At 34.0% G+C, this 27,781-nt stretch overlaps 4 protein-coding genes and 1 long non-coding RNA gene across 11 annotated transcripts; 2 read left to right on the forward strand and 3 right to left on the reverse strand.

Moving 5' to 3' along the window:
- LOC115707180 (1-phosphatidylinositol-3-phosphate 5-kinase FAB1B) lies at positions 1 to 8,887 on the forward strand. 4 transcript variants are annotated; one of them, XM_030635056.2, is made up of 14 exons: positions 2 to 469; positions 844 to 893; positions 1,197 to 1,786; positions 2,192 to 2,962; positions 3,231 to 3,384; positions 3,517 to 3,861; positions 3,989 to 4,792; positions 4,881 to 5,212; positions 5,348 to 5,471; positions 5,555 to 5,725; positions 6,193 to 7,728; positions 7,809 to 8,075; positions 8,198 to 8,504; positions 8,676 to 8,887. In XM_030635056.2, the coding sequence occupies exons 3-14, from the start codon at positions 1,206 to 1,208 to the stop codon at positions 8,693 to 8,695; spliced, it is 5,412 nt and encodes a 1,803-aa protein (XP_030490916.2). In that variant the 5' UTR covers positions 2 to 469; positions 844 to 893; positions 1,197 to 1,205; the 3' UTR covers positions 8,696 to 8,887. The 4 variants fall into 4 exon arrangements, with proteins under 4 accessions (XP_030490914.2, XP_030490916.2, XP_060972234.1 ...); XM_030635058.2 differs by lacking the exon at positions 2 to 469 and adding an exon at positions 517 to 743; XM_030635054.2 differs by having other exon boundaries at positions 1 to 469; positions 844 to 1,786.
- A 266-nt stretch (positions 8,888 to 9,153) lies between these two features.
- LOC115707181 (uncharacterized) lies at positions 9,154 to 10,297 on the reverse strand. Of its 2 annotated transcripts, none has more exons than XM_030635059.2 (3): positions 9,892 to 10,297; positions 9,581 to 9,705; positions 9,154 to 9,455 (listed from the first exon to the last, which is right to left on the reverse strand). In XM_030635059.2, the coding sequence occupies exons 1-3, from the start codon at positions 10,054 to 10,056 to the stop codon at positions 9,317 to 9,319; spliced, it is 429 nt and encodes a 142-aa protein (XP_030490919.2). In that variant the 5' UTR covers positions 10,057 to 10,297; the 3' UTR covers positions 9,154 to 9,316. The 2 variants fall into 2 exon arrangements, with proteins under 2 accessions (XP_030490919.2, XP_060972237.1); XM_061116254.1 differs by having other exon boundaries at positions 9,581 to 9,711; positions 9,892 to 10,280.
- Positions 10,298 to 15,876: 5,579 nt separating this feature from the next.
- LOC115708081 (uncharacterized) lies at positions 15,877 to 19,393 on the forward strand. 2 transcript variants are annotated; one of them, XM_030636259.2, is made up of 5 exons: positions 15,877 to 16,390; positions 16,484 to 17,072; positions 17,535 to 18,042; positions 18,130 to 18,220; positions 18,902 to 19,393. In XM_030636259.2, the coding sequence occupies exons 1-5, from the start codon at positions 16,325 to 16,327 to the stop codon at positions 19,124 to 19,126; spliced, it is 1,479 nt and encodes a 492-aa protein (XP_030492119.2). In that variant the 5' UTR covers positions 15,877 to 16,324; the 3' UTR covers positions 19,127 to 19,393. The 2 variants fall into 2 exon arrangements, with proteins under 2 accessions (XP_030492119.2, XP_030492120.2); XM_030636260.2 differs by having other exon boundaries at positions 15,881 to 16,390; positions 18,139 to 18,220.
- Positions 18,900 to 20,443, reverse strand: LOC133038179 (uncharacterized). The gene is made up of 2 exons (XR_009688046.1): positions 20,161 to 20,443; positions 18,900 to 19,820 (listed from the first exon to the last, which is right to left on the reverse strand). It is a non-coding gene; the product is annotated as an uncharacterized LOC133038179 (long non-coding RNA).
- Positions 20,444 to 21,345: 902 nt separating this feature from the next.
- On the reverse strand, positions 21,346 to 26,884 carry LOC115707183 (alanine aminotransferase 2). Of its 2 annotated transcripts, XM_030635061.2 has the most exons (15): positions 26,336 to 26,884; positions 25,465 to 25,515; positions 25,265 to 25,315; positions 24,954 to 25,019; positions 24,812 to 24,873; positions 24,071 to 24,149; positions 23,873 to 23,977; positions 23,639 to 23,749; positions 23,248 to 23,385; positions 23,040 to 23,114; positions 22,770 to 22,890; positions 22,522 to 22,676; positions 22,191 to 22,265; positions 21,877 to 22,080; positions 21,346 to 21,774 (listed from the first exon to the last, which is right to left on the reverse strand). In XM_030635061.2, exons 1-15 carry the CDS (start codon positions 26,510 to 26,512, stop codon positions 21,658 to 21,660), a joined length of 1,587 nt encoding a protein of 528 aa, XP_030490921.1. In that variant the 5' UTR covers positions 26,513 to 26,884; the 3' UTR covers positions 21,346 to 21,657. The 2 variants fall into 2 exon arrangements, with proteins under 2 accessions (XP_030490921.1, XP_060972247.1); XM_061116264.1 differs by having other exon boundaries at positions 21,346 to 22,080.
- Positions 26,885 to 27,781: the final 897 nt, after the last annotated feature.

The raw sequence follows: 27,781 nt of genomic DNA on the forward strand, positions 1-27,781 counted from the left end.
GAATCGGAAGGTCTCCAATAAATCAAGGAAAGTGGAAATTAATTAAATAATAAAATTTCTGCCAATTTTTGTTTTAATAATGAATATATAGATCAATCATTATGATAATGGATGTCAGCCTTTTCCAATCCCAATCCTCACACAAACAAGAACAGTACAGAGAATAACAGATATATTTGTATTAGTTTAATTGCTTATTTTGTTTCTCTGTGCATAATAATAATGGCGAAGCATATTCAAATACGGGAATTTGACGATGACGATGATTGAGAGTCGAGGTGTATTGGTATCGAATCATTAAAGAATCGCTTTCTGGGTTGGGTTTATTTTACAATTTTGTTTCAACTACTTCTTTCTTTCGGTGTATGAATCACGGTTTCGATAGTGGGCACGTGGCGGTAATATACAGTGACCCTTTTTGTCTTTCACTCGATCTGATTCGCCGGTGTGGTTTGACTCGTACCATATGGTAATTTCGATTGGATTATTGAATAAGCAAAAATTGTTTTCTATTTGGATTCTTCTATTGTTTTGGTGTTCGTAAAATAAATTGGGTTTTTAGGCCAATTAAATCTCTGCAGTTGGGTTTTATTTTTATTGTATTTATTATTGCTTTTGAATGTTTGGCATCGAGAATTTAAAGGGTCTGACGCGTTGGAGTGATTAAAGATAGATTCTTTGAAGTTGGGTCGTAGGAAAAATTAAACGCCTTGTAGTCTCAGTTATGTGTTTTTTGAGTGGTCGTGAGTTCTAGTCTTCTGAACATTCAAGAATTTATTAGGAAGAAACTTTAGGATTGGTTCTGCAGTTTTAAGCTGATTTTCTTCTTTTTGTTTGATCCAGCGTAGGGGGATTTTTGACATATGGACTGAGATTCAACATCAGCTCTCGAGGTACGGAATGTTTTTATTAATTTTGTTCTAAATGATGAGAAGGAGTTGGTTTTGGGGTTGAAATTTAGGAGCAATATGAGCTCCCTTGTTGTTTTCAGAAGTTGGGTTCTGATGGGTGTCAATTATTGAAAAAAAAAATTTAAAGCTTAGGCCTTTTGAAGTTTTTGGTGTGGTTGGGACTATTTGTTTTTTGGGTTTTGGTGCAAAGATATGGCTTGCTAGGAATTGTTTATGAGCCTATCATAATGCCCGGAGCTGTGAGGTTGTTTTTACATGGAAATTGCTCACAAGTCATTGTGTCAGCTGGTTGGCATGGTGAAGTCATGGATCTCTGGACGATCTGAGCCGACTAATGTGTCAAGGGACTTTTGGATGCCTGATGAAAGCTGTAGAGTATGCTACGAGTGTGATACACAATTTACATTGTTCAATCGAAGACACCATTGTCGACTTTGTGGTCGGGTTTTCTGTGGCAAGTGTACAGAAAACTCGATTCCTGTCCCATCTGATTATCCAACTACATCCCTGGAAGAGCAGGATAGAATCCGAGTGTGTAATTATTGTTACAAGCAATGGGAGCAGGGTATGGTTACTCTTGATAATGGGATCCAGAGACCCAATCACGGACTTAGTACATCACAATCAGGATTAAGTCTAGGCAGCACTAGATCAAGTGAAACCGGTAATAGTAGTATCAATACTCCTAGCTCCATGCCATTCTCATTTGGATCTTATCAGCAAGCTCAACATTGTTCTGGTCTCAGTTCTCCACCAACATCTTTTTTGGAAACAAACACAGAGGAGAAAAGCAAAGGAGAACAAGGAAGGAGTAGTGAACTTTGCAACGATACAGGGGATCTACCTTCAGATCAACAGAGAATTTCAATGAACAGGTTGGTTATTTATTTTCTGTGCATATTTTGGAGTTCTTGTTATAGGCCTTCCCTACAGGTTGGTTGTTTGTAATGTCTCATATGAAAACTGTTTTTACCAACTGCATGCTTGAGGCTGAGATGGTAATGGTTTTTAACAAATTGTGCCAGAGGAGCTCCAACTCTACTGATATACGTTTGTGTTACATAAAACATAGCTTGTAATCATTTTTAGTCATGTAGAAGTGACATCTCTTAAACCTAATCATCTTGCAGTAAGTACTTATTACTGTCTGATGGATGTTGTAGAAGATTAATAATACAGTGAAAGATAGGTGTTGCAGTACTATATATTTATATCTTGCTTCTTATATTGTCATTTTTCGACCTTAATTTTTATATCGCTTTCTTTATCTGTTGCATTAGGAGTGAGGATGAGGATTATGAGTACGACATGTATCGGATGGATTCTGAATCTATGCATTATCCTTCAGTCAGTGACTACTACAATCAAGTTGAGTATGAAGCCATGAACAATGATGATGGAATGCATAGAGTGCATCCTGATAGCGAGAACATTGATTCAACGAGTTTGAGCTGCTCCCCATTAGAAAACCAAAATTTTGAATCACATGGCCTGGAAAATATTTTAAAGCTGAGGAATAAAGAGGATGAACATGATATGGGCGATGAAGGCGAAGCATCTTCCTCCCTGTATGTTGCTGGTGGTGATGTTGATGCTGAACCTGTAGATTTTGAGAACAATGGACTCCTCTGGCTTCCCCCTGCACCAGAAGATGAAGAAGATGATGAAGATGAAAAGGAAACTGGTCTGTTTGATGACGATGATGACGATGACGGTGATGATGTCAATGCTACAGGAGAGTGGGGATATTTGCGCTCAAATAGTTTTGGAAGTGGGGAGTCTCGCAATAGGGATCGCTCAAATGAAGAGCATAAGAAGGCCATGAAGAATGTGGTTGATGGGCATTTCAGGGCCTTGGTAGCTCAACTATTGCAGGTAGAGAACCTTCCTGTGGGTGAAGAAGATGACATACAGAGTTGGTTGGAGATCATTACATCTCTATCTTGGGAGGCTGCTACACTATTAAAGCCAGATATGAGTAAAGGTGGGGGGATGGACCCGGGAGGATATGTCAAAGTAAAATGTATAGCTTCTGGACATCGTTGTGAGAGGTAACTCAATGTGTTACGTACATTCTGATTCTGTGATTTTGCCATACATCATCTGGTTTCTCATGATTGCTGCTATTCGCTCTTTCATTGAATAAATACAACGAGTGCTCATAGAATGCCAGCCAAGGTTTTTGATGAAATATCATAACTTGTCATACATGAGGACCATCACTAGGGAACTTTCGTCCACTTCATATATTATTTGTATTCCATTTATTTATTTGTTTTATTTTTTATTCTGATTCTGACAGTAATGTTGTTTTTCTAGTATGGTGATCAAAGGAGTTGTTTGTAAGAAAAATGTGGCTCACCGGCGAATGACAACAAAAGTTAAGAAGGCTCGTATTTTGATCCTTGGAGGGGCTCTTGAGTACCAGCGGGTTTCTAACCACCTGTCAAGTTTTGACACTCTCTTACAGCAGGTTAGGATTGTGTGGCCTTTTTTAACTTCTGTAGTTTGTCACTTGCTGGTTGATAGTTTTTTTTTTTTAAAAAAACTGATTTTTCTGGTGGCTCCATATTAATATAGTATATGTTTTTGGCTTATTATCTAGGAAATGGACCACTTAAAGATGGCAGTGGCAAAGATAGATGCTCATCAGCCTGATGTTCTTCTAGTGGAGAAATCAGTTTCTAGATTTGCTCAGGAGTATCTTCTTGCAAAGGACATATCACTTGTTCTTAATATAAAAAAGCCACTTTTAGAGCGCATAGCTCGTTGCACTGGTGCTCAGATAGTTTCTTCTATTGATCATCTCTCATCACAGAAATTGGGCTCCTGTGAAGCATTCCATGTTGAGAGGTTTCTTGAAGACTTGGGCACTGCTGGGCAGGGTGGGAAAAAATTGGTTAAGACGCTGATGTTTTTTGAAGGCTGCCCGAAGCCTTTGGGTTGTACGGTATGTCTTTGAATTAACCAAATATTTGGATGTGCTTATTTTAGGAAGGATTATTGAACTAAACAGGCTTCCCGAAGCAGTACTTTCATTCATACTGTATTCATGTTCTTTCTTGTCTCCATTTCAGATTCTACTAAGAGGTGCTAATGGTGATGAGTTGAAAAAAATCAAGCATGTCATCCAGTATGGAATATTTGCAGCGTATCACTTGGCTTTGGAGACATCTTTTCTTGCTGATGAAGGAGCAACCCTGCCTGAATTCTCATTGAACTCTCCAATTACTGTGACACTTCCAGCAGATAAAGCAACAATCATGGAGAGGTCCATCTCAACTGTACCTTATTCCAATGTCAGTGTTGGTGCAAATTCTGTGGCACATAATAGATCCAACAGTGTGCCTGCATCTGATATATCCTCATATATAAGCACTACACAATCTTTTGACAGTTTTCGTAGTTCCATACCCACTAATTACACAAGTTTGACCAATACTGTATCTTCATCCTCATCTGCTCTAACTGGGACAGCAGTTTCAGATTGGAATCCCAGGAATCTTTCTCCTCTTGATACGTTTGGAGAGAAAAACAAAACGTATTTTATGGAACCGCCGCAGGTTTTGGAACCTTCAACAGTCAACAATAGCATCTCTTTGATGTGTAACAATTCCACTGTGATAACTGACAATGTGACAGGGAGTGTGGAGATACCATTGGAACAAGATGGAAGAATCTATATAGAAGATGATTTTGATACAATAAAGGATGAGTACGCTCCATCACCTTCTGAGCATCAGAGCATTTTGGTGTCTTTATCATCCCGGTGCATCTGGAAGGGAACTGTCTGTGAGAGGTCCCATCTATTTCGAATAAAATACTATGGAAGTTCTGATAAGCCTCTGGGAAGGTTTCTCCGTGACCATTTATTTGATCAGGTGAGTTCCTTTTTCTTTCTATGCCTTCTCTCTTTGTGTAGACCCTTCAGCTGTAAGTTTTGACACTGAGAAACATCATTTTTCCCAGAGTTACCAGTGCCAGTCTTGTGAGATGCCATCAGAAGCACATGTTCAATGTTATACTCATCGACAGGGCACTCTAACCATATCGGTCAAGAAGCTACCAGAAATGTTATTGCCTGGTGAAAAGGAAGGCAAGATCTGGATGTGGCATAGATGCTTACGTTGTCCAAGGATCAATGGCTTTCCTCCAGCAACTAGGAGAATAATAATGTCAGATGCTGCCTGGGGTTTATCATTTGGGAAGTTTTTGGAGCTGAGTTTTTCAAATCACGCAGCTGCAAGCAGGGTGGCAAGCTGTGGCCATTCTTTACATAGAGATTGTCTCCGGTTCTATGGGTAATACTCTTCACTTTTCATAATATGCTGTCTCTAAAACCAGGCTCTTCCTTATGTCATTTCTAGTAATATTATTAGCATAGAGGTTTATTTGTACCATTTGATTCATAGACTCCTCTATGTATACCAATGCAGTTTTGGAAAAATGGTTGCTTGCTTCCGGTATGCAGCAATTAATGTCCTCTCTGTCTTTCTTCCACCCCAAAAATTGGATTTTAGTAATGAGAATCAGGAGTGGATTCAGAAAGAAACAGATAAGGTAAAATGATCAAACTTTTACTTATTCTAGACTGATAACTTAATTAGTATGACTAATTCTGATTCAAATTACCTTGTTAATAGGCTGTTGATCGAGCTGAGCTTCTCTTTTCTGAAGTTCTAAATGCTCTAAGTCAAATAGAAGAGAAAAGATCTGGTCCAGGAATGCATGGCAGTGGCATAAAAATGGCTGAATCAAGACGTCAAACTATAGAAATGGAAGGAATCCTACAGAAGGAAAAAGAAGAATTTGAGGTTGGCTATAATTTATGTTATTTTGAAGCTTTAGTTCCAGAAATTTCATGTTATGGGCACTATGACAAGCATTATATTCAAGCCTGAAGTACTAAATAGCCTAACTACCATTGTTTCATATTTGTTTTGATGACTTGTTGAATGTTGAATTAGCAATAACCCAAGAATAGTAGATGTCTTTGATTTAGAATTTTTCACTTGCTATAGTTTTTTACTGTGTAAGATGAATGTGGTTGCTGTGATGGTGAGAATTCAAAACACTTAAATGTGCCGAACATTTAAAAGCATGACAAACTTAAGGAATTCAATATATGAATGTTGATTTTGTTCAACAACAAAAAATATATATGAATGTTGACTTTGCTTGAATATTTGAGATTAATGTTTTCTCCTCCATGAACACATAAGGATTCAGAATTTGATCTCAGATATTTTACCTCGTTTCTTTTCCATGGATGTTTTTTCAGGAACTTCTCCTAAAAACTGTAAACAAGGATGGGAAAAAGGGCCATCCTGCTACTGACATCCTTGAGATCAATCGGCTGCGAAGGCAGTTGCTTTTTCAGTCTTTTGTGTGGGACCACCGCCTGGTTCAGGCAGAGAAATCGGATGGTAACGGTCTCAAAGATGGTCTGAGTCGTTCAGTTTCTGAGCATGAGGGGAAAATTGTTGCTAATGGTGAAAATATATCTGACATGAATGTGGCCGTTATGCCAGGGAAAGGCTATAATAGCTGTGATTCCTTTCTGGTTGAAGGAAAAATTGGCAAGACCGTAAATTATCCTGTAGGATTTAGTAGCAATGCTGATCAACCCAACTTTGTTCATGAAGAACCAAGTAACGAAAAAGAAGAGAATTCCAATGTTTCTCCTTCCACAAACCTCCTTAATCAAGAACCAAGTAATGAAAGAGAAGACAAATCCAATGCTCGTAGGACTCTTTCAGAAGGAGAATTTTCTATCAACACAAATTTGTCCGATACCCTTGATGCTGCATGGATAGGTGAAACTAACACAGGAGGTGAAATCCCAAAGGATAATCTCCCTGCACTATCTGATTTAGCCGCAGATACTTCACTCGCCTTCGCCTCTGTGTTTTCAGAACGAGGGAACTTAGACCATGTGGAGGATTTGGATCAGCCCAAGTTTGCTCACTCCTTTTCACCAGTTTCATCTATGATGGGATGTGAGAGCATGGAAGACTCAGGTGGCTGGTTAGGAATGCCGTTCTTAAACTTCTACCGTTCATTGAACAAGAACTTCTTTGCAAGTGCTCAAAAACTGAACACAATGTTTGGATATAACCCGGTGTATATTTCCTCCTTTCGAGACTCAGAACTTCAAGGTGGGGCCAGGCTGCTTCTCCCTGTTGGTGTTAATGAAGTTATCATTCCAGTATATGACGATGAGCCCTCGAGTATTATAGCTCATGCATTAGCATCACGGCAATATCATTACCAAGTGAGTGATGATGGAGAAAGACCGAAGGAAGCTGGGGACCTTTTGTCTTCATCATGCTCTGACACATCAAATTTTCAGTCATTCTATTCTTCTGATGATTTCCTGTCTGAATCTTTTAGAAGCTTTGGATCTGGTGAGGAGAGCATGTTGTCCATGTCTGGTTCTCGTGGTTTGGATCCACTCTCATATACAAAGGCTTTGCATGCTAGAATTTCTTTTGGAGAAGATGGCCCTCTTGGTAATGTCAAATATTCTGTGACTTGTTACTATGCAAAGCGTTTTGAAGCCTTAAGGAGGATTTGTTGCCCATCTGAGCTTGATTATATAAGGTCTCTTAGTCGTTGTAAGAAGTGGGGAGCCCAAGGTGGTAAAAGCAACGTCTTCTTTGCAAAAACCTTGGATGACAGATTTATCATTAAACAAGTCACAAAGACAGAACTTGAATCCTTCATAAAGTTTGCTCCTGATTATTTCAAGTACCTATCTGATGCAATTAAATCAAGAAGTCCAACATGCCTAGCTAAGATTGTGGGGATATATCAGGTAAATTTAATATGATCATGATAATGATTTCTCCATTGTAATATATACTAGTCCTCATGCTGATTGGTTTATATTGACAGGTTACTTCAAAGCATGTCAAAGGAGGGAAAGATACAAAGATGGATGTTCTTGTTATGGAGAATCTTTTGTTTAGAAGGAATGTGACACGGCTTTATGATCTAAAAGGATCAGCTCGGTCGAGATACAATGCTGATTCTAGTGGGAGAAACAAAGTTCTGCTGGATCAAAACTTGATTGAAGCAATGCCAACCTCTCCCATATTTGTAGGAACCAAGGCTAAACGTTTGCTAGAGAGAGCAGTCTGGAACGACACTGCTTTTCTTGCAGTAAGTTTTTCCCATTTCTGTGTACATAATGAATTTCAATGTAGATTATACAATCTGCATTCTAGTTAATTATTTCCTCTTTTTACTCATATTTACTGCATTACTTCTCTGTGCTGTTGCAGTCTGTTGATGTAATGGATTACTCACTACTTGTTGGTCTGGATGAAGACAAGCATGAGTTAGTTCTTGGGATCATTGACTTTATGAGACAATATACCTGGGATAAGCACCTTGAAACATGGGTGAAGACGACGGGCATTCTTGGAGGACCGAAGAATGCTTCTCCAACAGTTATTTCACCAAAACAATACAAGAAGAGGTTCAGAAAAGCCATGACAGCCTATTTTCTTATGGTCCCAGATCAATGGTTTAATGCATCTATCGTTCAGAGTCAATCTCAGTCTGACTTGTGTGAGGAGAACTCACAAGGTGGGATATGAGTTGAATGATATGATGCAATGAGTCATTCACTATGTACATTCAATAATTTGTTCCAGGATTAGATCCATCTTTACATGGTTTTTTCCACCATTTTTTTTTCTTCCTATTTTCGTATACCAATTCTTTTTTATATAGCAGTTTCATATGTAATTTTGTCAGACGAAAAGGAAAATTCGTGATTATTTGTTTGAAGATGCAGAAGAAGGCTGTTTGAAGCCAAGGAAATTTCTGTCAGGGGTGCAAGTATTGGAAGGCCTCTCCAAGAATTCCTTGTAGGAAAAATTATATGTTCAACATGTACATGTAGTTAATATTTGTCTTGTATATTTGTAAATTAGATATTAATGATAATTATTACTTCTTTCTTTCTCTGTGGCTATTCTTAAATTGTTGATCGTTAAGTACTCTCAGCATTGTATATGCACACAAGAACTGGTTTATTTCTCTTCTTCTTAACATGTCTACTTAGTTTTGAAATACTTATGAAAAAGTACATTAAGCCTTGTACATGTGCACATAAGAAATATCATCATTGGTCAACTATTTGAAGAACAATTTTGGTCCCCAAAGATGAATTAGATTCAAACAAACAAAAAAAAACCTTGTCTGTCAGTAATAGTAAAAAGTGGGCAGTCAATGATTGTAATGTAGAACTAAAGAAATTCAAAGGTAAAGATAGTTTTTGTTATACATGCTATTCAGTATTCACATTCTGTAAATGAAAAAGGTAAATTCCTTTATAACACTTTGGTACATACTCTGATTAATTTAAAACGCAGTTATATAAAACATTTCTATGATCAACGAAGTGAGTTGTTAAAGCCATTGCAGTTGATGTCTCCTTGAAAAGCTACACCTTTATGATCAGTAGGGTTCAATTCAGTGCCTCTAACAAAATTAAGCCATCTTTCTTGAATAATATCCAAGATCTCCACGTCTCTGAATTATATAATATAAACCAATACACATATATGAACACTTAGAAATATTATTACATATCAAATTATCATACTAGTATATTATAAGGAGAACTATACCATATGTTAAAAAATTTATATATTTACCTTGAATGAGAAGATTTTCTTGGACTCTGTTCATGAAAACGAGGACCCTCATCATAACCTTCGCAAATTATTTCCCCACTTTCATCTGTGTAGCAGATTATTCCATTAGACCGATCTTCAAAAACCTGCACCTAAGAACAAATTCCATATGAGTAAACCATGGCTTGTTTTCTAATAATCTTTCCAACCCAGTTGAGATTTCTGCTTTTTGGATCTAATTCAATAATAAAAAGAAAAACTTGAGATATATGTATAATTATATCAAGTGTCAATGGTGGCAGAACAAAGAAGAAAGAAATAAAAGAGTTGACCTTCTCTTTATAAGAAGATCTGATCTTGAGGCTTGGTGCTGTTGTTTTCTTGACTGGAATGTGTCTCTGTTTTAGCCTCAAAACATTACCAAAAGGCTTTATGACTAAGCCAGTGGACTTTTTGGCTAATAATATATGAGGTGAAAATTGACATGTTAAAGCCATTGATGAACTCTGTTGGTACTAGAATAAGAAAAAGAAGAGAAGATATAGAATGGAGAATGAAGAAGTTGGAGGTGGTATTTGGTGTTGCTTTAATTGGCCTAAATACTTAATAGAAAAAATGATCTGGTCATATGCTTTCTCTTAATAAATCGATTATGTTAAGGTAAGGTAAGCACATAGCCATTAAAAAATGAAATACATATATTATCTTATATATAAAACTCAATTATTGGAAGGTTATGTCATTTCATAGTGCCAATATATAATGGTAAATATATAGTTGATCAGGGCCCCACTTTGCTTATCTTCTCCTACCTATTGACATTACCTGTGAAACAAACCCAAGTCATATTAGTGGTAGTGGGTCTATTCACAATTTCACCAATATTCATACTCAAACCTTTGTTTCTTCTTTTTTATATTTTTTTTTCTTCCTTGCTTTTGAATTTTGTTGCTGAACTTGAAAAGAAAGATGTTAATTACTAAATTTGTTTTCAAGCTTTGTGTTCAAAATCTTCATCTATTTGTTTGAAAATATACAAGTCTCTTAAAGAATCATTACATTTACAATAATGGAAACATATCCAATGAAAGTTAGTGTACATAGCATAATTCATAAATATAAATATATATGTGTGTCGTAAGCATAGGGAAAAATGTGGCTTAAAATGAAACTTTACATAATCTTTAAGACTTTTTCTTTTAAATTAGCCTTTGATGATAAGCAGATAATATGGCCCCCTCCATTAAAAAATTATAAGAGGATAATAGAAAGTTAAGACTATAATTAGAGAGTTGGCATTTTATGTAGGAGAATTAATAAAATACTGTGTTTACTTTCTGTCTTCTCAGCTTTAAGTATATATGAGAAAATAAAGAATTAATTAATTACTTTGGTTGTCTTGATTCTACTCAGCAGTGGCTATTCACTAAGTAAGTATTATTATATGTAAGTAGTAGTACACGTAAGACTTGTTTGTTGCATATGGGGATACCTATTTATTAACATATTCTTGTGGTTGGATTACATTCATCAATCATAGTCAACAGTTCGTAGAATATTATAATATATGCACTATTACATCTATTATATATGTGATTAAAGTTATAGCTAGTTGAATTTCTATTGTAAAAGTTTTTTTTTTCTTAGTTCTTTTTTCCAAGTAGGCTTATTATCAATTATACTGATAGTGTGTTTTTCTCTTTTTTATTTGGATCGATGGCTTATCATATTTATCTAAGTCGGTTATCATGAACCTCATCATCAAATAACGAAATGGAAACCAGTTTGGGATCGATGTAACTCAAAAATATAATATAGAGACACTTTTATTAAAATAAATAAATAAATGGAATATGTTGACTTTTCTTGTAGGCAGGGCGATAAGCATATTTAGACCTTTTTTTTTTTGGTTAACCCATATTACAACATCTCAAATAAGTAGGCTAAATTTAGTGTTACAATATTATTAAATTTTTGTATAGTGATATTTTATTTTTTTTATATTTAGGTAATAATCATATGTGTATACATAAATTTAAAGATTAATTAGAATTTTTGTCCCTGAACTTTGACATGTATTAAATCATGCCCTCTGAACTTTTAAAGTCATTAAAAATACCCCCTGAACTATTGAGATTGTTGGATTTAAGGATTTTTGTCTAATTTTATTCAATTTTACTATTTCAATGATTGCTTATGTACTAAATCATGTTCCCCAGACTTTGATATCTATCAAATCATGCCCTTCGAACTTTGACATGCACTTAATTATGCCCCTGAACTTTTATCCATGTTAGATTCTTTTACTAAAATTAGAAAAAAGTCCTTAAATCAAACAATCTCAATAGTTCATGGGGCATTTTCAATGACTTTACAAGTTCAGAGACATGATTTGGTACATGTCAAAGTTCAGGAACAAAAATCCTAATTAGCTTAAATTTAACATACACTTACACATAATTCCAAATCAACTTTAGTTAATAATAAGACGAGTCTTACTTATTAATGTATCTTGCAACATAAATGTGTCAAGTTTCGTTGTGTGTAAATCTTTTTTTTTTCTCAAATATACGCAAAGTATTATTAATTTTATGAAATACAACGATAATTGTATACTGCATAAGAAAAAAAGTTAGAAAAATCCACTTGGCAGTTGGCCCCTTACTCCTGGTTCCGCCACTGCCCTGGACTTTGTTGTAAAATTATATTATTAAATAAAACTTGATATTTGGGAAGAACATATATGTTTTATACTATTTGAGAAATCGTTACATAATACGATTGCCCAATTTGCGTTGTCGTTTTGAGTGGATGCTCATACAAGCTTGCCCTTGTGGTCATTTTCGTTACGCACGCTTCATACGAACCTTTAATTAATGTCGTTTACGTCTGTCTATCTGGATTGTGAGAAAAGAAGGAGGGAAGCCCATCCACATTTCTCCCAGGCCCATAAATTACATTATATACCAATTTTTTATTTTTTATTTTATTTTTTATCTTTATTTTGTTACTTTTTAATTTATATTCAATTTTTTAGGTCTTATTCCCATTATGTGTATTAAAAATTTTAATTTTGATAAGTTATGTAAGGTTATATTTAGTACTTTGATTATAAAATAAGTTATTTATTAATTAAAATAATTTTAGAAATGTGTTATATGAATAGGTAATTTTCAACTTATCGTTAGTGATACTTTGCAGGCCCATTTACTTAGTTTTGATATCATTATTCATTGTCGTTTCTGAAGGGCCACTAAACGCAAAAACGCATTGTCGTTTTCGGCCATGCCTCAATGCTTTTCCCTCAAATATTTATCAACACAATTAATTTTCTAAAAAAAAAAAAATCAAATCAACACAATAAATTTAAGCCACTAAGGCTAGTTTAGTGGTGAGGGAAGAATGGGAAAAAAAAAGAGGTCATAGTTCGAACCCAAACTTTTTATTTGGAACGCCGTATTAGGTCGTATTGTATTGTATTGTATTATATTGAATTGGATTATATATCATATTTTTATATAATACTATGTTAAACTTTAATTTATACTAAAATATTATATATTTAGGTGTCCATAAAAGTTAATACCACATATAGTTTTACATAAAAATATTGCATAAAATACAATTCAATATAATACAATACAATACAATACGACCTAATACGGTGTTCCAAACGAGTCCTTAAGCTATTAAACTATTAATTGATTATAAATACCATTAAACTACACTCAAACAAAAAAAAAAACAAAAATCAATACAATAAATTTAGACAGCTAATTCTAATTTAAATTCTAATAAAGTTAAATTTGTATGGCGACATAAGCTCTCTCAACAACTCTTTTATCCTATTCTTTAAAATATATCATAAATTTATTTATTTTATAGTACACTTTTATATTCTACCATACATTAATTCTTTTATATGTTTCTTTACATCATTATATTAATATTATTTTTATCTTCTACACTATTAAAATAATAATTTTTGAACATATATACAATAAACATAAATAAATCTTTATTTATATATTATTAAAATAAGTTTAAAGAATACACTATTCATTCTGTACATGTAGAGCAAGTTGCATTGATCTGAGTAAATTTCTATTATACATATATGATTTAAATGAGCTAATGAAAGCTTTTTATATCACAATTAGCTAAAAAATTTAAAGAATCTCTATTAGAAATTGTTGTTAGTGCTCTAAACATAATAGCATCACACATTTCTTCGTTAAAAAGAGATCCCAAATTTGAAATTCACTTTTGCTGATTGGATTATTTTAGTGTTTTAATAAGTTTCATTAACTTACTTTTTTTTTTATTATTATAATTATAATTAAACGTCAAATTTCATTATAAAAGGCATTCATAAACCAGATTTTATGGTGGAAACAATGTTCCACATCCTCACTTGAAAGAAAACCACGAAGCATATTGGTGAGCATGGCCATTGAAGTCTCTCTTCACCTAGCACAGCTTATTAGTATCTACAAGAGCATCCAACATATCCAGAAGATTATCAAACCAGAAGTTTTATTAACTTATAAGTGAAATTGTAGCATGTCTTTCAAGATTTCTACTAGGTGGCTTAACTGATCAACTTGAATGTTTACTTTTTCTAAGAGACATACTTTCTCAATGATTTTGAAACATTGTTAGCTTATATTGCAAGTTTGTTGTTCAAATTTCTAAATGCAACACTAATTTATTTTCATCAGATAATTAGTAAACTAGCGGCATATACTTTTTAAATGGATGAATAATTTGTGTGGTTGGATGATTTTTCTTTATTGTATTTGGGATATTTAGTTATTTTATTTAATATTAGATTAGAAAAAAACTTATAAATGAAAGTTTTGATAAACTAAGTGCTCAAGTGATAAGTTCTAAACAACCCTATTTTACAAATGAAATTTATAAATCCTTTTAGATCTAAAATTTAGCCTCATTTATTTGTAAAAAAAAAAAAATCATTTAGTAACACATAAAAGTAATTATATTTAACTTAATCATTAAAATAGATAAATTTAGAAAGGATCATAAATTAGTAGTACTACACTTTTTCTTACAAGGAGAAAGTCCTAAATTTCATTTTCTCTTTTGATATGTAAAAATAAGACATAGTCATTTTTTAAAATTAATAACATATCAGAATAATAATATTCTCAAATGTACATAATTTTAGGGAAAATAATATAATTATTGTTAATCATTTATCCAAAGTGATTAATACAATTTTGATGAAAAATTGTAACAGAATAGAACACATCTTGATCATTCATCTAGCTAAAATGTGGGATCATATCATATATAAATTACTTACCCTTAAGTATAAAAATCAATATCTATTTTAGAAGAGAATAGTGCAATTTTTTTTTTAGTGATAACCTTATTATTTAATTTTTAATACATTGTACAACAAGGGAAACACATGATATGGGTTTTGTGTGTCTTTTATGTCTTTTGGTGCCCCTGCAAGAATATGACATTACAAATAATCGTCGTTGCAAATCTAAAAAACAGCCAATATTTTGTGTCTTTTGATTGTGGCTGCGTTTTCAGCTCTACAACACCATAACTTTTTCATACATTCATTTCACCTACCATTAATCTATCTATTTGGCCTTTTTCTTGATGTTAAAAAATAAAAGAGTTCGGATATGTGGGTCATAAACATTTTCTTCAACCACCTTCTCTTCTTCAATTATTTGTACTCTTTTCTTTTATTTCTTCAGAAAAGCCCTCACTTTAGCTGATATGGTGAAATGGTATAAGGTATAATAATTCTACTCTATGAGAGTGACTTGTAATTGTACTAGTACTACTACTACTTCTTAGGTGGCACTTGAGGATTCAGTGTTTAATTTCATGCTCCCTACTCTCCTGCATGTATCATAATTGGTACCCATACCCAAATATGACCATATCATTTTCAAACTGAATTGGGTTTTCGGTCCTAAATATTTTACACACAGTAAAATTAGAATACTAGCTGTTATTTAATTTAACCAAAAAAAAAAAAAAAAACAGAGAGCAAACAAAGAGAAGAAAACAAAATAGTAGAGTAGCATGAAATAGAACGCCATAAGATTCAAGAGGAGCTATCTACGGCACCCCTAAAGAGGGTTAAAAACCAATAAGAAGATTCCCAATAAAATTAAACCAATCATTTTTATCACATAAAAAAATATATAAATTCTTATTATATATTTGTTTTCCAACCTTAACTTACTCTTTTTTTTTTAAAAAAAAAAAGATGCTAAAGGGTGCACATTTTACTCAATATATTTGTAATATGTAATATTACTATTGAAATAATTTAATATCAAGTCTTACTAATTTTAATTTAATAAAAATGATAGAAAATTGTTAAAAGTATCTTGGTGCGATATAGTAATGTTATTTTTAAGTATACTTTTGTCGTTTTGTGTATATGTGTTGTGTCAAGTTATGAAGTTTTCATTTTTATTTTATTAATTTTACCGAAGGAACTGCTGGTTTGCTGGGCCTCCCACGTGAGTGATTTTTGTTAACACAAGTAACAGTGTTTGGACCATCGTTCTAAGTAGTCAATGCTTTTGCTTTAGTTTGCTTTGCAATTTTCAGTTCTTCAGCCTAGCATTACTGCTCAACTGCTTCCCTAGTCGCTTTCCTATCAGACTACAGATGCTCTTAACACTTAGGACTTATTAAAACACATAAATACTCACTCATCAAACAAAATTTTGGGTTGAGTTGTTATCTCTTCAAACAAAATCATCCATGGATCTCACGAGCCCCAGATACTTTCATGCTCCATCTTCTACGTTTACTAATACTGCCACTGGGGTAGCTTTCTTTTTTACTCTTTTTCCCACATTTGCTTTCCTCTTTTCCTTTCTAATGATGGGTTTTGTTTTTGTTTGTTTTTAAATGATTCAGGAGCAGCCATTGGAGACCAATGCAAGCTTTTATGGGAGAACCAAGAGCAACCCTTTTGTAGAAACCTTCCCCGACCCACTTTGCAAGCTTAATCTTAAAGAAACCTCTGAGTTTGTCAAGTCCTTTCCTTTGCCACATGGTGGAACGGAAAGCAACAGGGTTTTTCGTGAGAGTTCAACTCAGAGGAGAACAGAGGTAGTAGGAGTCAACTCAGTTGTTACCCAGAGAAGATTTGAAGCTCCTCCTACACCAGGAAGACCTGTTTTTAGCTTCAGTGCTGGAAATCTTTCAAGAAAAAGTTTTCCTTCGAAGTGGGATGATGCAGAAAAATGGCTCATAAGTAGCTCTTGTCATGAATCCCCTGCTCATACTATAAAGCCCTCAGATTCTGTTAGAACAGCCAAGCCAAGTGACTACAACTATAAGCAGCAACAAGTCGAGGTCTTTTCTGATAAATCAAGGGTCACCGAAGAAAAAGTCTCAAAAAAAGAATTCTCGAGCTTCCACTGCTCTGTGTCTTTGGATAATCATAACTCTGTCAGAGCTTTCGATGGGGTATCATGTTCAACTGATAATGTCTTTCTAAAAGGTAATCTTCCATTTTTAAATTTGAAGTGGAAAGTTTACAACTTTTGCCTTTTCTTCTCTTGGATGGTTCTTCCCTTTTTGTGCCACTTTCATCTTTAGTTACAGTCTTTTCTTTTCTCTATATACTTACTAAAAAGCATAATAAAGCACTTGACTTTTTCACACTGTTCAATTGTTTAAGATATGCGTTTTTAGTTTATTTAAGATGAGATTTGCCAAACCAATATGAACATGTTTCTTTTGTTTCTTTCAACAATTCAACCATGAAATGAACAAGAGAAGTTGTTTTCTATGCTGCAATAAGAATCATTGCTAACTTAGTAAAACTATTGGTAAAAACAAGGTAATTTTATTATAAATTATACTTCTAAATTGGGGATTGCATAGTTTCAATTTTCAGCTGATTATAGCATATGAATTAGATTTGTTTCGGCCAAATTTCTTATCAAAATGGTTGATGCAGACAAGTTCACGGACGATGTAGAACCAGTATTGCCCAAGTTCAGAACCTCAGAGTCAAGTAAAGAAGGATTCCTATTCAAAAACTCAGCATGTGAAACCATGAAAAGCACAGGCACAGAAATGGTTCAACACAGAGATGTTGGGACAGAAATGACTCCTCTTGGAAGCTCAACAACATCAAGGTGCCACACACCTTTCGTGATCTCATCCCCTGCGCGGCACAACACGCCAGCGGATAGGTCTGGACCATTGGGTTTGGAGCACTCTAACAGCACCAGCAGCACCATTGACATTGCTCAGTTGCAGGAGTGCCATTTAGCCAAGCTTCAACTTGGCACACATTATGATTCGGTTACTTCCAATTGGAGTTCTAGGCAAGAAGAGGAGGAGGAGATATCAAAGAGCCTTAGGCATTTTGAGATTGACAACGTCAGTGGCTGCCAAAAAAATGGTCCTGAATCCAGAGCTGTTGCATGGGAAGAGGAAGAAAAAACTAAATGCTGCCTCAGGTAATAATTGGAGCCATTCATATCTGAGTTTTGTCATTTCAACTACAGAGGACTGTATTCTGTGTTAACAGTTCTAATGTTTTCAAGTCTCATCAGGTATCAGAGGGAAGAAGCCAAGATTCAAGCTTGGGTTAATCTCCAAAGTGCAAAAGCAGAAGCTCAATCAAGAAAGCTCGAGGTATTTGTCACTTTTCATTTGATCAATCAGCTCAAAATAAAAATAGAAAAAAAAAAAGAAAAGAAAAGAGAGTTTATAATTGTCTTATATCCTAAAGAGCTGCTACAAAAAGCACTCAATGCACTTTTTAAAGAATATGATCGATCTTTTAAATCTCCCAAGCCATTATATTATATTACTAGTAAGCCTTAAAGATGGTCAACAAAATTGATTTCTACTTTGTTGACTGATTTATAGCTATTCAGGGTGGCTTTGGTTTATCAGGCGTATTATTCAGTTTTTGACATGGTCATTCTCGAGCCACCCGCTGTTGTTTGGACCCCATTGTCCTTTTTTTTTAATATTAGTATCTTTTTTTTACCGACTGGTCCCTCTATTCTGATACAGTTCATTCAATACTAAATATACTATATTTTTTTTTAGCTTTTTCCCATACATGCTTGAGGAATATTATCAAAGGCAAGAAAGTCATCGTTTTAGCATTAATTTATATTCCAAAAAATGTATATCTGCTTTTGCCCCCATGTGAGAAAGTACTAACATTTAGAAGCTTTTGTGGGGAATTGGAAATTTGTTCACAAGTGAAACAGTTTCTTGTCATACTAATCACATTAATAAGATAATGTTTTAGTATATATTATTTATTAGTGTGATGCTCAATACATCATCATCGTTATTTAGGTGAAGATACAAAAGATGAGATCGAATTTGGAGGAGAAGTTGATGAAGAGGATGGCGATTGTTCATAGAAAAGCCGAGGAGTGGAGAGAAACCGCACGACAGCAGCATTCGGATCAAATTGAAAAGGCGTCGGTACATGCACAGAAGATGGCGATTCGCCATCACTCTCACCTCTCTTCTACCACCTCTTGTGGTTGCTTTCCATGCAATAATCACTTTCGCTAGTGAAAACAATAATAAATGTATAAGATAGATAAAGAACAACATTCTTCTTGTGCTCAACACCAAATCAAAAAAGGGAATGAGAAAAAAGAAAAATCCCTGTTTTTTGCATTGATCAAAGGGAAAAGCTAAAATAGCTATAGTTGGTTGTTCTCACGAGGCTTGCTAGCTAGAGTTGCTCAGTGCTGCATAGGTCTTGATTTTGACATCTTCATTGTACAGATTTTGCATATATTGAGTTTCTTTTTCATTTATTATATTGTGGGAAAATGATTAGTCTCTTACTAAATCGTTAATATGATTAATTAATCTGAGACACCGACCCCTAAAAACTGGAAAAGCAAAGAAATGTTTTCTCTTTTCTCACTCCTTATATCTAACAATAACTGTACACAAGAAAACATGTTTAGAAGAATGTACTATAGATATTAGATAGTTCTTCCACACCTTGCGTACAAAACGATGTTCGTATGTGACATGTCAAAGGAGAAGGAACGGCCAATACGCAAGAAAACAAACTTCATCACATGAATGGCCTTATAATAAGCCTTATTATAAGAAGAGCTTATTAGCAAAATGAGTCCACGAATCCTATCTGTGATTCAATAAATGGGATTATTGTTATGTGGTCTGGAGCAGGAGGTACAACTGTGCAATCTAAAAGTGAAAAAGTCAGGTCAGGTCAGGTGTCTGGAACCTGGTCAAAACATGCAGACAGATCATTTGAAGGCTCACATGAAACCAAAATGCAATTACAGAAGTCGGTAGTAGACTAGATACTCATTTTTGGCCACGTTATTAGATTAGTGCAAAGTGCAAACCCTTTAATTCATTTCAATTAATCCTCTGTAACTGTAAGTACGTACTTGAAACAACTCAACCCCCCAAAAAAATACATACAGAACAGAAAAATCAGGAGTTGAACAAAGCTAAAGTTCAATTCTTTATTGTTTTTATGTTGTTTGTCAGAAGGAGAAAGAAGAAAGAAAAATAATTTGTAGTTTGCATATTCCCAACATGGTTCAGCAACAACTAACCGCATATTGTTTTATTTAATTGTCTTTTGGTGCACTGCATTTTTGTTTGTTCAATGCAATCTTCCCTGGGTCTGCATATTTATGATATTGATAGTGAGTTTTCAAGAGTTTTATGGTTGAACGTTGAATACTAGAAAGAGCTTCAAGTTATCCTAAATCATACAATTTGAGGTCAAATAAACCACTTATTACAATTTTTCAATCAACTTTCACGTTTGAAATTATATATCGGAAGATTTTTTTTCAAATATCTTTTATAATAATATTCATTATAGTTATAATGTAATCTTTGTAAATTTTTAAAAAATTATAAATAATATACAGTATTGAAAACAGATTTTATAATATTTTAATTTACTGCACATATTTAAAAAATTTTAAACTTAATTTGAACATTGTAAATTATTTGAAATTTTTCAAAAATTTATATAAATAATAATATAACTATAATAAACATACCATGGAAAAAAAAATATTTTAACATGTGCTTTCGAATATAAAAATTGTAATAGGCGGTTAAGAATAATACTCATGATATTATTTAATTATTTTAAAATTTAACAATTAAAAGTATGAAGCCTGGGACTGAAAGTATTGCATATAGTAAATTTTGAATTGGAAGTAAGAATTGATTTTGATGAATGGTAAATAGACAGAATAGTTTGCCTGTTGATTAGAGATTGATTGAAAATGTTGGATATAAAAGGCCAAACCGGTGGGATAGTTATCCAATAGTGTCAGATCCTTTCTAAAGTAAGATCTAATTATAAATAAAGCTATGTTGGATAATTAGCCTAGTGGCTCACAATAACGTGTGAGGTTTCACTACATTACAACAAGTGCCATCTAATTAATCTATGCCAAATATGCACCGACGAAAATTAGAAAATGATTTTCCATTTGAGGTTTTGATGTAAATGCTTGTAATTTATGCAACTTATTTGAGTCTTGTTTTCCACAAGACACTATGACAGTAAATTGATACACAATAGAGGGGTTTTGAATAAATGCGATTGTTTCAGATCAGGAAAAAAAAAAAAGAAAAGAAAAACAGAGCTCTTCTCTTAGATTTTGATTTTCTATTTATAGATTCAATATTGTTTTGCGTGTACAGGGAAGGTGAATCCAGAACACGTTCAATTAATTTTAGTGCAAGGGGAACTGAGGTAAATCTTCATGACAAGGTTTGAAAAAAGGACAAAAGAACTTTCCTTCCAATCATATTTCAATAATATAATAGTTAGATAGTACTAGTAGCTGTTTAAATTATTATGTAAACAGAGAAAGCCAAGAAAAATGAAACGAATGATAATCATCCTCAAGTATTGTCCAATAATCAATCAAACAATACCGAGGTGATTATATTCCAAAGACAACGGAATGGTGCTGTCTATAATGTTTGTTTCCCCATTACAAAGCTTCTTTCTGCATAATGAAAGGCAAACCTACCTTATTATTCCCGCTATTATCTCCGTATCCACTCGATAGCATTTTCATTCAATCACGGTACTCGTCCATGAATTTCTTGTGGAAGTCAGTCAACCGGGTCACTATGGCCGGAATCTTGTCCTCTTGAGGGAGTATTGTGCATCTAAAATGCCAAGTGCCTGGGACCTGTTTAAGTAAATAAACAAAGACAAACCATGTTAAAACTGTCAAATCTAAATACGAAAAAGGAATGTCATTTTCGGCTGACAATATAATTACAACACTAACCTGCCCGAAGCCAGAACCAGGAACAACTACTATTCCGGTGGCATTGAGCAGTTGACGGCAATAGAATGTATCAGGTACTGTTTTTGCAGCCTTTGCAGCTTCAATTGCCTTCTGGGGCAAGTTGATCTGGGGAAAGAGATACATCGCACCTTCTGCTTTGTTGCATGTTATGCCTTCTAAGCTGTTCAATGCATCTTCCAGTGTCTGTTTATACCACAAGGAAGTCACAATTATGTTTTACAAACGAAAATCAAAAGCCTTAGAAGCATGCAACATGTAACTTAAATTGATCGATACAAGCGTACTATACTAACCTTCGCTCGCCTTGCAAGGGATGATAAAATGCCATCTCTCTCGCCACGGTATGAATCGTACGATTCATCTCCAACCTGCATAAAAAGTATTTTAAAATCAATCTCCATATTGACTACATTATGGAGAAACTTGTGTTAAATTGTTATCTTTGTTTACAACCATACATTTCACAACAGCAAAAATCAAAAGCAATTCATATGACTAATATGTGGACTAGAAACTTCTGACTGGCCTAAGCCGCCTTTAATTCTTACTATTCATACGGTTTACCAAAAGTTGTGCTGTCTCACATATAAGAGTTTAAATAGAAAGAACAAGAGAAATGTTAACCTTGGGTGGACTCATTACGAGGCTTGCAAGAATTTGACCAGAAATATTAGAGCAAAGATTTACGGATGCCATTTTGTATATTTGTTCCCTTATGTCAGCACTAAATCCTGTAACTTCCATGTAGCCTCCTCTCTTTCCACACTCCCCATAGTATCCTGAATAAATAAATAATCAATATTTCAGCAAAGCTTGTTAATTGCATAAGCTATCAGTTTTAAGTTTTAACACCATTGAACTCGTTAACTAACCCTTAGAGACTGACTGGAAGGACACCAGAGAAATATCTGCCTCTCCATATCCCATGGACCGGGAAACTTTTTTGAAAGAGTGAAACTTTTTGTCGGGAACATAAACGTTTTCCTGATATACCTGTAATATGTTCACCAGACAGTGTCACAGGCCACAAAGTAGCCACAGTATTATACATTTGTTCTACAGAACTGAATAATGAAATCAAATAAACTGAAAATTATAACACATAAGACAATTTTGGTTTTATATATCTAAACTCCACCTACCTCATCTGCCAGCAGGACTAGACCTTCTTTCTTGCAGAATTCCACAATGTCCCGCTGGTTGCCTTCAGCAAGAACCTACAAGCAAAACCTCAAAATATCAATTGAATGTCGACCCCAAGAGTAAAGACAGCTAGACAAGCACCAAATTGAAAAAATCCAGTTTGCACAAAAACGTTCAGAAAAGCCAATGAGTCTAATCCTCGCATACCTGACCAGTTGGGTTGCCTGGATTTATAACAACCAAGGCCCGGACACTGATGCCTTTGGATTTGGCGTCCTCTAGTTGTTTCTTAAGCTCAGAAGTCTCTAGTCCCCACCCAGATGCCTCGTCAAGATAATAAGGAACCTGTAAAAGTAAGGCCAAACATTTTAGATGGTCAAACCGTAGCAACAAAATCATCAAGTGATATCCCGAACCTTATTATCCAACTTCCAAACTCAACCACATTGATCATTAATCACGCCATTGTACAGGATATTCCAGAGAATTAATTAACTCAGCTTGCCAGCAAAGTTGGAAGCTATTTACAAGAGAACAATCAACTGAAAATTACACTGAAGTTTCTAAAGTATTTTCCTATGTTTCAATAAGAACGTACCAAAGTGCCACCATGAAGGGCGATTGAGGCAGAGTATAAAGGGTACTGAGGAATGGGGCAAAGAATTCCGTCTTTCTCTGACGAAATCAGCAATTGCATCATCATATGGACCTGGTATGCACGGAAATAAGTTAAAAAAAAAAAAAGATTAGCACATGTTTTGATGTGGGAAGCTTCAATTGCTTCAAACATAATAACATAAAATAACTGCAAATATGAGAAGTTGAAAATTACCGCAGGGCTTGCACCGTCAGTTAAGAAAATATCATTTGGATCAGCAGGACAACCATCGCGAGCTTCAATTCCAGCAGCAATTGCATCACGTAGACCCTTGATACCCTGACATTGGGAGGGAGAAATATAAGATATAGAACATATAAGATGCTTTTATTATAAGGTTCTTGACACAGAGGCATAGCTGGTTAATGTTACCTGACTGTGACTATAAGCACCAGTGGCTCTTCCTGGAATTTGATCTAGAATTTTCCAAGCTCGCTCAATGGAATCTGCACTGTAATAGGTCACAAGGAGAATTAAAGAAAGAAATCTTCTAATTGCACAAGAATTAGCAGATGCTATTTTTTTTGGCAATTTAATTTGAATTGTGAAGATATCGGTGGTATTAGAGATTTCGATAAGCCCCTTGTCAGATTTGTGTACCGTAGAAGGAAAGCCAAGTATGCTTGACTAGGATTTTCTCAAAGACATTTAATATTTATTGTACAGTTGTAAATTTGTAATTTTCTTTAAGACTTTAGGCTGTATTGGGTTAGTTTAAGTAAGATGTTGTTTAGGCAGGCATTACTGTAAACATAGCTTTATATTTGGAAGGAGGAGATTTTTAGGGGCTATGGAAGAACTCTTGAGAGTAGTCTCGATAATTTGAGAGCCCAATTTTCTCGAATGTTTGGAATAGTAGAGTAAACATAGCCATATATTTCTGTGTAGTAAGATAAGATGATTCTAACTAATAAGAAACGTATCAGATTTATACACGATAAACCATTTATTAGTTCTCTTTATCGAGAATAGAAACATATGACTAGTGTACTACAGCTGCTTGAAAATCATATTAAGAAAAACTTAATGTCATCAGTCATCAAAAAAGTCAGCCCCCAACTATTCTAATTCGTTTCAAACTATAGATGCTGATATAAGAACATTTTTCAATACCTGAACAAGCCCTGTGTTTCACTTTTGTCCAAAATGGATGGATAATCACATAGCGCAAGAACCTAGCAAGTTTACAAGAATAATAAAAAATATTAAGCAACTTATAATGTTGATTACTGAATTCAATTCAAAGAAAACCAACCTCTCGGAAAAATGTTATCGGGTGCTGGCCAAGAGACTGGGGATTTCCAATATTGCAATAAAGTATCTGCACAATACAAGAGGAAGTCAGTCACTGAGACTGCATTAATAGCTCAAATGCACACATCTGGTCAACACTACAGAAGAGAACAATTGTTTGATATAATTTAGATACTATTTCTCAAACTTTTAGTAAAATCTTCCCCTGTAATCACATAATTTAGTTTGCCTATATGTTCATTAAATAAAATTGCGGTTTAATTAAGGTATTGAAATGGAGCACTTAAAAATTGTTAAATAAGAAAAACATACCTCGTCAAATGGAAGAGTACCAGGCTTGTCCAGTAATTCTTGTTGCAGCCTCTGAAAAATAAAAGTGTCAGGCAAATTGAGACATTAAGTTGAAGGGTATTCAACAACTCGTCTCTTTCAGGGTGTTCCACATATGATGCAACTATAATAATATCACACAAAACAATTTTTCGCAAGTTCCGAGGTATATAGAGTTGTACCTGGGCAATGTTGACAATTTCACCTCGAACAGCATACTCACATTTCAGAACCTAAAAACAAGTAAGAAGGTAACGAGTTAATCAGGAGCATATAACTTTCTCAGAACCTCTAGAATGTGGCCATTCAAAACTGCTAACAACAAATTTTAACAGCACCTTAATAAATATATAGAGGAGCATCAGAGAGTATCTGTTAATTATAATAATTAACCCTTTTCACACAGCAAGACTTCCATATGTTTAGGCGATGTATTAAAAATTTATTTATTTTCACTTTTGTCTTTACCAATAGATTATTTCAGTTCATGGTATCATATAACTAGCACCAAACAATTCGAGGGCTTCTGTGGAATCAAAAGAAACTACGCAATCTTACTCTACAAAGGTAAAGCAAGTATACAATAACAGTAGCCCAACTAGAAAAGAGATGCCTTTCCACTTAAAATAAAATGTTTTTTCATGGAGCAAAATCAATACAAGGATCTTTTCATTATGATTTATGACCTAAGAACACAATAGAGATAACTAAAAGGACGCAATACCCAACAAAAACAACATCAAGTAAACCCATCACGACATTGGAACTATTAAATCCAAAGTTCTACTTTTTATTTTTTTCAATTATAATTTGATTCAATAAATCTAGGAAGGATCATTTAAGGACATAAAAAACTATTCTTCTCTATTTATTTATTTTTTAATGTACAAAAGAATCAAACGAAATCCTACAAATAACAGATGATTTAAGAAAAATTAAAACAAAACCACATGGAGAAACATCAACTAGAAAACAATGATCCATTAAAAAGGTCAACTGGGTGTAATCAAACAATTGAAAAACACAAAAGCGATCAAAGGGTTAAGAACAAACCTTGGGATTGATAGTTTGGAGAGTGACAGGAGAGGAAGAAGGGTCAGCCATGGAAGTAGCAGAATCAAGTACAGTTTTGGATGAGAGAAAGCGTGATTGAGAAGAAGAAAGATTGGTATGGTTATTAAGATAACGGGTGAGAGCGTTTTTAAGCCTGCCAGCTGCGAATTTCCGCATCGTGTCGTGTCTCGCCTTTTATGTTCCAAGCGGCGTTTTTTTTTTTTTTCTGAGGACTCGAAAAAAGGAAAAGAAAAAAAGATTTATATTTCGAATATCGAATAATATTATTACGTGATTAAAACATTAAGGGCAAGACCCAGGGCTCTTTCTTCGATGTTGACTCTAAGCTTTGGTTGTTCGATTGGCCACGTTTCTGTGTGTACATCTTCCTGGAGGCGCCCACAGAATAAGAACTGCTCGCATTTGTATTCACTCACCACAACCGTGCGTGATTCGTCAAACTTTTATCACCCCAAAACCCTTCCTATTATTTTTCTGATAAATAATTAATTTTTATGTACTTTTTTTTATAGAAATTTTTATGTACTTACCCTAACCATAAAAGGCTGCTAACTTGTAAGATAATGTCGGAGAATCTCAAAGTATGTTGGATTTTGTTATTACTGTTTATTGACAATAAATTTTGTTATTAATAGATAGTTACCCATTTGCTTTAAAAAAAAACAGATAGTTACCCATATTTTTAGGAAAAAAAAAAATTTATATAATGTTTTTGTTACCTTTTTTTTCCCAATTTTATAGTTATTTGAATCTTTTATATAATGTTTTTAGAATTATGAAAAAAAAAACACATAAAAATGAGTAAATTTAAAATAAATCCATTTTGTTTGGTAAACTTTTACGGGTAGGGTCATATCAACCTCTTTATAAACGAGTTGGGCTGGGTCGGATTTGGATTTTAGTTTTTAACACGATTCATTTTTAATAAATGAGTCAATTTTGAGTGTGACATTGCTTGTTATACTTAAGTCTCGACACGACACAAACACAACCCATGAATAATGCTGTAAATTTGAGCATGTCGTGCTAGTCCGACCCATATTTGTCCATACTTTTTAAAATACGGGTTATGTCATTTTAGGCCAATATTTTTAAAGGGTAAACCCAACACGCCTCGTAAATCCAATATTTTTGTGTTGTTATCAAATTCGTACCGTATTTTGCTCATATCAACCTATTTTCATATCAAGACTCGAATTCGTACTTTACTTTTTTATATTTTTTTTTCTTACAATCACTAAACTAAATGCATATTGTATAACTTCAGTAATATTATATTCTTTTAACAATATTTAATAGATAATAGCATACAAAAAATATTAGCATTATCATAGTTTGAATATTCATTTATATATACTCAAATTTTATCACTTTATAAATAAATTTGCTGACAAAGAAATTTGACTAATACTCGTTCATTAGATT

The sequence above is a fragment of the Cannabis sativa genome, chromosome 1, assembly GCF_029168945.1.
Source record: "Cannabis sativa cultivar Pink pepper isolate KNU-18-1 chromosome 1, ASM2916894v1, whole genome shotgun sequence".
Lineage (NCBI taxonomy): Eukaryota > Viridiplantae > Streptophyta > Magnoliopsida > Rosales > Cannabaceae > Cannabis > Cannabis sativa.